The 10,098-nt window shown below is 29.1% G+C and overlaps 1 protein-coding gene across 1 annotated transcript; it reads right to left on the bottom strand.

Annotated features, from left to right (window-relative positions):
• Positions 1 to 2,957: 2,957 nt before the first annotated feature.
• LOC103310316 lies at positions 2,958 to 4,232 on the bottom strand. The gene is made up of 2 exons (XM_008188190.3): positions 4,070 to 4,232; positions 2,958 to 3,553 (listed from the first exon to the last, which is right to left on the bottom strand). Exons 1-2 carry the CDS (start codon positions 4,144 to 4,146, stop codon positions 3,250 to 3,252), a joined length of 381 nt encoding a protein of 126 aa, XP_008186412.1. The 5' UTR covers positions 4,147 to 4,232; the 3' UTR covers positions 2,958 to 3,249.
• Positions 4,233 to 10,098: the final 5,866 nt, after the last annotated feature.

The following is a 10,098-nucleotide window of genomic DNA, read 5'->3' as shown; positions in this document are numbered from 1 at the left end:
AAACAAAATAAATTTTTATTGATATTTATAGAAAAAATAAATAAAAAATTAACAATGTTCGTAACCAGCTCAAAAAGTCTTAGATTTAAAAAGAACATATTTATGAATTTCTAACTCAAAATAATTTGCAGATTTTCGTGATTTTTACGTATTTGTCAAAATTGAACTTTAGATGCTTATAAAAAAAAATTGTGACTATGGATTTTTAATTTTTTTCATCTGCTTTTGAAACAATATAGTAGGAACCTTTTATTAAATTTTTAAGCTTTTTATCTAACAAATAAAGTTTTATTGACATTCATAGAAAAAAAAAAACTAATAAAATTGGAAACTAAAAATGTCCCTAAACAGTTCAAAACAAATCAAAATATTTTGAAAATTTTATCGTGTATAGAAAACAGATTTTTATTATTTTTTAATTTTAAAGTTGGGTTATGAGTATTTTAAAATAAAATAATTGTTAATTGTTAGCACATCTAAAAATACTCATAACTATCTTTAAAATTAAAATATATCAAAAGCAGGTATAAGTGGATTATTCATATAAGTGGACATATTTCAAAATATATAATATTAATTTGCTTAGTTTATAATATAGTTTTATTAAATTTATTATTATTTAGTTGAATTAAGTACTTAAATACGTAAAAAAACGACTTTAATGCTAGAATGGAAGTTTAATAGTACCAATATTATTATTATAGTTATATTTCTTACTTTCTTAAGTAGGTTACTAGCTTAGTATTATTAATACTTAATTATATATATAATATATGAATTTAATTATTTAGTTAGTCAGTTATTGTTATTTATAATCTAAAATCGAAATGAATAATAATCGCAATTAATCAAAAATATATTATTATTAGTGTTAAGAACTTGAGACTTCTATAAATAGTAGGTACCTATCAAGCTTGGGAAAGTTGTAAGTAAGTGATAAAAATGATTTTTAAACCGTAAAAATTAGAATATATATTTTTTTTTTAAAGTAACTTGTGTATTTAAGTTACTTAGTTACATAAGAAATATAACAGCTTAGTTAGATAATTAAAACACCAATAATAAAATATAAATAAACCAGAAAATAAATATGATTCAACGATATAAAATATTTTAAATTTCTATGATATTAAATTAATTTACACAAAATAAACTTTAAGAAAAGTGTTTGTTCAAAATTTGAATTTTCGGCTTTTGACAATCTTTGAACATTATTCATGAATAGTTGATTAAAAAACTTTTGAATAACTTTATATTTTTATAAACAACTAATTAAATTACGCAAACTATAGCTACTAACAAAGTAACTAGTTAAATTAAAATTTACCAACAATAGTAAATATTCTAACTTAACTTTTAAAGTTCTAACTGTCCAATTATTTACTAGTTAGTGCCTAGCATTGGAACCGATGAACTGAATAAACTCCGACTATGACGAGATAAACACGACAGTTCAACAGTTGATACCTAATAACAGTAGGTACATCAAACTATAAGAGTGACTTCCACGATTTTTTTTATATGTGTACAATATTTTACAAAAATCATCAAAGGAGCAGTTGTTTCAAAAAATAAAAATGGGCCGCTGGCTACGAGTTTTTCAAGCTAAACTATAAAAGTCTTACAAAGTAGGCAGCTGGTACCTACATTCTTATTTTCTTTAATTTTCTTAAAGAAAATGTAAATTATAAATAAAAAAATAAATAATAGTGTTAATGTAGGTTAAAACTTTGCAAGTCTTGTTTTGCAATGATTGAGAGAGGGGCAGCACTTCGTAAATTCAAACTCTATTATTTCTTATTTTAAAATTTGATAGATCTAAACCTATAATCCGCGCAACGAAAACTGGCCGGTGACCCCCGTGACCCGCCCGCCCATCAGCCATCCCGCCTGTCTTACCCGCCTAACCCACCCGCCCAGAAATGGCCGCTAGAGTCGCGACGGTCACCGGACAGTTTTCGTTGCGCGGACTATAGAAGAGATCCCTATACTCTAGACCAATTTTTTTTAATTCTTCTTTATAATGACGTGAGGGTGTGTTTGGTTGAAAAAGTGTACGACCAAACTGACATTTTTGAGATGTTGTGTGCGACACCTGCTACATCATTTTGTTAATCTGTAAATTGTTTTTTAAATCGTAGCACTGGTTCATAGTATGCACTATTTAAATAACAACACTGTTGAATATATTTTTAAAAAAATGTCAGAATTAAGGGAAATAAAATATAAATGTTAGGACAAAAAATACATGTAATTCTCAAACTATACCATTAAAAATGTATGTTATCATAAGTCCCATTCTTTAGATATGTATAAAACTTGAAAATAATTTTTAAAAATTTTTTAAAAATTTTAAAACAAATTCAAAATATATAGATCGGAAAGTTGGATTTAGATATCAATATATCTCTTGAAAAATAATATACTTGATCAGCGGTACAATAGAAGATATACCAACCTACTTGATAAGTAAAAAACAACATTTTTAAAATTAAACTTGTTCTCTGCAAATTCTAAATCAGTTAATTATCAAAGCACTGCCAATTATAGGTATACGAATGTATTTTCATCTTTCATATAATTGTGTACCAGTGTATGGCAATCGTCGTCAGCTGTGACAATAGTTTAAGAGATTACTTATTGTATTTATTATCAGCTAATGTGAGGTTTGAGAGTTAAGGCCAAAACGACAAAACGACTATATTAATTATTAACACATTCGTCATCCATTCTGTTGATATTTACTCGGAAAAGGAAGCACATATTTGTTCAGAAGACTGCTACGAGTGGCCTAAGACTTATTTTAATATAATAGGTAATCATACTGGCTATTTTTTTTAAATTGTTTAGATTTTGCAAAATATTTTCAACAAAATGTACCTATATATTTTAATTTTAATAATTTAACACATTTTTACAAACAAAATATTATTATAAAAAAAAGGATTTACATTTAATTCATACAGCGAGATTTTAGATTGGAACATATTTTTGCGGGTAAATAATCTTCAAAATGGCAACTATAGATATTATAATATCTTAATATAATATAGGCTTGTCAATATATTATTATTCATGTAAACAAACGTAAAACGCACTTGATCAGGCAAAAACATAAAAAAAATTATAAATTATATAAAATAATAAATAAAAAATATGATTAAAATATTGGAATCTAAAACTGTTAAATGTACCTACATTAATTGAAAATCACAAAAAGTGCTGCTGTATAATTAATTCCCCCCTTCCCTACACATCGCCGCTGCCGCAAAACCATATCACAACCGTGTCGTACGTGAACACCGATTGGAAAAAAAAAAACAAATTACTGTAGACATTCGATTGAAACTCCGAGAGGGACAGGTCCTGTTGGATGGCCAACTGTATGTGACCCGCCAACAGTCTTTTGATGTCTATCAAAGCGTCTTCCATCCAGTCGCTGAGGGTGGTCATGCGGTTGCTGAAGAATACGCAGAATATCGACACGCCGTTTTGCCGATATATCTGTACGGTACCCGAGCTCATGGGCATGATCTGTATGTCCTCCAACAACCTGCAACAGACGACCAAAATATTATACCGAAAACTGTAGTCGAATACGAGTAATCAACAATAATTATTAATTACTTCACGACACTGTAATTATATAGTATCTATACCTAATAATATTATATTTGTTTCGTCTAGGACCACTATTTCTTTTCCACTATACTATCACAAAAATACACAATTTAATAATGATTTCTATGATCAAAATTACTACGTTCACATATTTTCCACGACAAGCACGCCGCATAATACTTATTCTAAAATTGCCTATATTGAGCCCCTTAAAAACCGTCTGTATCGAATATTATTATTAAAATATAAGTCGACATATTGTAATCGTTGCAGTATATTGATCAATGTAAACAATAATATATAAGCCATTGCGTATTTAGATACGGTAATAAACCATCATAATACGCTTTATTAAAAATTACTAAGCCGACCTCAATGCCTGTCGGTAGGGTAGCGCATCTGGGTTAAATCATTTCCAATTGATTAGTATATTGTTTTATAATAATACCTATTTTTGAAAGGATAACGGTCGTTAACACGTTCCACCACTTCGTCTTCCCAATCTTCCATGTACATGATGTCCATGTCGATGAATAAAATAATGTCAACGTCTGTGTTTAGGTCCCAAACATTTTCAGGTATCGTTTTAATTATTGGTATATTTGGTTGTTGCATAGCTATAACACACGAGTATGTATATAATATTATTCAACTAATAAAAAAAAAGTGAATTTTATAAGTAGGTACAACAAATAACAGGTACCTATTCAAATCTCTTTACGGTGTTTAAGTATACCTATATAAAATAAGTGTGATATTGTGTATACTAACTAGAAATCCACAAAAAAAAAAAAATAATTTTCTGATATCAATTTTGAAAAGTCTTATTTAAATAATATAAGAATATTATTCATAGAATATAACTGGAACATCGCGTGTGTCCGAATTAGTTACAATTTGATAATCTTAAAATCACAAAATCTCGAGAAAAAATATTATAATAAGTAGGTACTTATTATTACAAGTGGTACAACTGTAGTCTGTAATATATATTATTTATATCGTATACTTAGTGTACCGACATAAAACGGTAAATAATGTTCTTACTCGTCCTCTCACAATCGTCGTCGGATAGAAGTAGTTCGATGGCGACTGTTATCGTGGGAACCGCAGAAGGTGCCGATTTTGGGGTAAACGTCGTCACCGCTGGTAATATTATTGTTTTCGACGGTTTGCGGTCGATGGCGTTATTCTTAGTGATAACTATAATATTATATAATAAAATAGAATTTCAGTATTATATTAGTCATTACTCATAATAGAAAAACAAATAATAATAACGAATTCATATGGGTAATATGTCACGAACAATTTTAATTGGCCCTATTTTAATATTTTAATAACATTCTGAAATATTATTAGTTGTCATGACGTATATATTTCACGTCAACACAAATAACATTATTATTGCTTAATGCTTTGAATTTTTGAATTTTGGATCCATAAAAGGTTCTGCGTATAAGGGTACATGATAGTAGACAGTGGCTGCTATACTTTTTATTGATTCAGATTGAAAATTGAAATAGTAAAATATCTATCGTAGGTATAGGTATCTATTGAATATAATTTAAGTAGGTACATTATACGCATAACATAACGTCATGTCCGTGTGTGTTTGCATGGTTAATGCATGGTTATGAATTTAGAAACCGGATTTTTATACGCTTAAAATCTTAAAAATAAGATGTTTTTATGCTGTATGATTTCATCAAAATAATATTTTATAAGCATAAATATTCTTTTTTGGAAAAATATGATTTTTCATAAAAAAGTATTAAATACTGAAAAAACAAATAAAAGTAACTGTTTATGAAAATTATAAAATAGTTAAATTAATCCCAATCTTTAAAAAAATAATTCAAACAGTCATATTTAGTCATAGCGGGCCCGTCTCGATCTCTCCCGTTTTGACTGCACTCGATATTAGACTTGTCACGCTCTACGCTCAACGACACCACGTTAAAGTGCTAAACCCGACTCCGTGTCTCTCTATACTCTGTTCAAGTTAAAGACTTGTGCGCAAGGACGTGGAAATGCTACACGGCAGGTAGGTAAACAGATAATTGACTGGGTGGTGTTACAAACAGGTGTTGCCTGATTGCGGCCTGATGAAAACTGGTCGTCGCCGATATATAATAACGATTCGTAGAAAAAAAAAAAATCAAAATCAAATGTTTGATTTGTCACGCAGTACGAACACGGTAAAATTAAAGTAACGTGACAAATAAAAGTATCTGCAGGATATTATGTCTTTGGGAAAATTCTGAAAATCATAATTAATTGTAAACCAGCTCAAGAAACAGCGCGCCACAGTATATAATAATATGCCGTGCGATAGTGAAAAGTCACACGGCAACGATGAAGTGGATACTCTACCCTTAAAGCGGCGCTTGTAGCTGAACCCGTTGGCGATGCGGACGCGTTCACGGGGTGAGGGAAACTGCCTCCGCTGGCCGCACAGCCACAACTCGCCGCTGTCCCCGCGGAAAACCGTCCGGAAAATGAGCTCGAAATCGTACGTGACGGGTCGCGCCCGCCGCTGCTGCTGCACCGCCAGATACCGGTAACCGACCAACCGGTCCCTGATAGTCCGCAGTCCGGTTTCGACGTCGGACGCTGTGCTGTCGGCTCTTATTTTCTTCCTCTCCTTGCTGTGGCTGTATAGTTTTGCGTTGCCACTTTCGTTTTTCCGCTGGTGCCGCGGCCCGTTCAGCAACAAACAGCATATTGACTCGCCGTACACCGAATACACGAGCGCGCACGATTTTAACGACACGTTTATAATGCTCGTCGTGAACCTGCAGGGCAGAACAAATACAATTTAATGTGCGCGTCAATGGTTGAATTTGACTTTAGACTGACAACTAAACGTCGGTCGTAAATTATTTTAACGAATTTACAGTGTTGCGCTCAATTAATAACAAAACAAAATAAAAAAAAAGGAGGTAACGCTCTGCTGAACATATTATAGCTGTCTAGAGAGTAGAGAAGTCATACAGATGTGTTAAATTTAAATTTATTTATATAAAATCATTGTATACAAAAAATCGACAAAAAACGATTCTATAGCTAGAAAATAGTCAAAATAATTTGAATTTATTCAAAAGTATATTTATTAACTTATGGAAAATTCCAATAAATATATTTGGTGAAAATTTAAATTGTCAAGTGTCTACGATTAATAGTCTTAGAGTTATACCAAAAAAATAAAATCAACAATTGGATTTGCGTATAAATTTTCCCGAATGCATAGTGATGGGCACAACCGAGTGAAAACTATCGAAGTACTTGATAGTTTAAACTATCTAATTACTCGGTTGTCTTATAAAACTATCGAACTATCGAAAAACTATCGAACTATTGAAAACTAATCGAACTATCGACATTTTTACTTTTTAGGTAAGGTTATGTATTATTTACTATTTAGCCATGATGTTGTCAATGTTGTCATTCGAGATTCGACTATCGAGTATCAAGGCTGGTTATTCAATTTTTTATATTTTTGCTTTTAAATTGTCTATCCCAAATTATTATCAATTAAATTCAGTCGAAAATACCGAAAAATCACTCGATTGTTTTTTTTTAACTCGATAGTCAAAACTAGTTGGTACTAGACGTATGCAACTACTGAAAGAAAACTATCGAGTGAATTACTCGATAATTTTTAAAAACAATCGATGAATAATAATATCTATTCAATTGAAAAATCACTTGGTAGTATTTGAAACTATCGATAGACAATCGATAGTTAAAACTAGTCGGTTGCGCCCATCACTACGAATGCACCAACTAGATTCACTTTTCTATTGTTAAAGATGCTGATGTCGAATATCAGAACATTTTTATAGTACCACAAATGTTGATGACATTTGTACAGTAAAATACACATTTTATGCCTATATATTATGTACGTGACATAGGTAGTTCAAAATTATAATATACTTGATAATATTATAATTTTGAAAATTAAATGATATATAGAATTTGGCAATTTAAACATTCGGTGAAAATTTAAAGTGTTTACGGTTATTAGTTTTTAGTTACACCAAAAAAACGAAATTGACTTTGTCGAAAACTATTACAGTTTTCCTTAATTTTATTTTTTTAGTATTTTCTGTGGCTTTTGAGAACTCCTGGGAATGTTCTATTTTGACCTGTCTAAAGTACAAACTATATTCACTTTCCCACCAGAAAAGTTGATGTACTAGAAATTTGAATCATTTTTACTGCCCCAAAAGGTGATGACAGACACACAAAAAATACTATATTATAAAATCAATACATTCATCGCTCTGTGTGCCAGTGTGTCAATAATTTTTATCAGAGAATCGAACATGGTACTATATGTAGTATTATACGTATTATACTATAGATGTATACAGGATTAGTTATCACTTGTCAGCTATAAGTTATAAATATCTTAAGATATGTATAAATATTTGATTTAATTCTAATATGCAGTAATAATTACTAATATAAATCAATCATCTTGAAAAATAGTTACAAAGAATACAGAATAACGTAATTTTATACATCTAGATACTACTCAACAGCAAATTAATAAATTAAATAATTAATGTTAGGTCTGCTACTTAAAATGATATCAGGTACATAAAATACAATATCTAAATACACCTTAAATACATGTGTTATTTAACTAGGTACTTTAATACTAGTGTATAAATTGATGATGAAACTAAAATTAAAAATATTTACATTTCTTGGAATGGATATTTGTCATTAATGCGACGAAAACATTCGTCCTTCCAGTAGTTTCTATTGTATACGTCGTTTTTGTCAATGAATAAAATAATATCAAATCCTTTTTCCATTTCCCAAATGTTCGTCGTAGTTTTTATTATCAATGACATTTTTATTTCACTAAAAATAAAAATACACAAAACATTTATTTAATAATTGATATTTGAACGATGCACGATATAAAATTACGTCAATAACTCTAAAGAAAATGTTTGAACAGTATAATTTTTTTTTAATGAACTCAGATAACAATAATAGTTAGGCAGGAACAAATATGGCAATAATATACACGTAGAATTTAAAACCATATTATTGAAAACTGAAAGACCTATTTTTTCCATTATTATTTTCATTCCTACTCAGAATGATTAAAATTAAATATTAAATTGTAAAAAATGACATAATAATTTTACCGGATGACTTAAATTATAACACAGTTTTCAAGTTTTTGGTAAGCACTGTCAAATTTTTATAAATTAATGGTGATTGGAGTTCAAATGTTTGTGGAGAAAAATTAAAGAAACTAAACAAAAAAGTATTTTGTAAGTGTGAGATTGTAATGTTCAGACGTTCTGTTGAGAAAAAAATTAAGAATTAGTTACACGGATATCTAATATATTTTATATGATTAAGCTCATGATACCTATAACAATCATTATTAATACAATTGTTATATCATGATTAAACTCAGAGATATAATTACCAGTGATATTATAAAAATTAATAATGTGGAATGTAGTACTATTTATTTCGTAAATCCACGGATTTAACCAATAGCCATAGAATATCTATGGACATTTTTATAACCTCTGTTTTGATGAAATTATTAACCTTGTTTAACAAATTTAACAAAATAAAATTTGAAAATATTCATAAATGAAAACCGAAATAATAAAATACAGTAGGTAATTATATAAAAAATTACTTTATGTCTTTATGGTATTGGTGTACTAACGTCCATAATATGTTATGGGCAGTGTAAAAAATCGGGGAATTATATACATTGGCCGGTCATTATATAGAATGATCCGTATTTTTGGGTAATTTGAAAATTATTCAAGAATTTTCTTTATTATTCGGGCATTATATAGAATGGCCAATTTGTCAAGGACAATATGAACTTAAAAAAATATTGCCATATTTTTTGTTAACTAAAAATACCTAACCAATATGGAACTAAATTATTAATATAATTGCCTGGCCGATTTATCAATGTATAATAAAGATTTTCGAATTCATTCGATAACAATTCTCATATTTTTTATTCACTATCTTTATTACCTTTATAGTTGATAGTGAATTCACTAGATTATTTTAAAATTGTAGGTTAGATCCAAAGTGGATTATAAATCCACCTTGGTTAGATCTTAGGTACCTACATAATCAGTCGATTAGGTCCGTTGATATTATACTTTATACATGTAGGTAACTGTGGCATTTCGTTGTATAGGTAATAATGTGTCGTATATAATACCGATAATCTTCGCATATTTAGTACCTATCACCGAGTATAGTGCGTTTACTAATACGATCAGCGGTTTAGTTTAATTTGTTTCACCGTTTAATTTAAATTTGAATTAAATTTATTAAATTATGAACAATTTTAATTTAAAATGTAATGAATTATTAATGAAAAAAGGTTCAAATAATACATACTTAAGCATATCAAAATATGATGATTTGATTGTACGTCATATAAAATTAAAAAATCAAACT

This window comes from Acyrthosiphon pisum, chromosome A1 (assembly GCF_005508785.2).
Source record: "Acyrthosiphon pisum isolate AL4f chromosome A1, pea_aphid_22Mar2018_4r6ur, whole genome shotgun sequence".
Taxonomy (NCBI): Eukaryota; Metazoa; Arthropoda; class Insecta; order Hemiptera; family Aphididae; genus Acyrthosiphon; species Acyrthosiphon pisum.
Note: the sequence above shows the minus strand (reverse complement) of the source record. Positions and strands in the feature narration are given on the sequence as shown.

Bases quoted from the DNA above. Each gene is read 5' to 3' on its own strand.
- LOC103310316 (XM_008188190.3), bottom strand. From the start codon at position 4,146: ATGGACATCATGTACATGGAAGATTGGGAAGACGAAGTGGTGGAACGT. The intron at 3,554-4,069 runs GTATTATTATAA...CGTCTGTTGCAG, and splicing joins CGTTATCCTTTCAAAAATAG to GTTGTTGGAGGACATACAGA.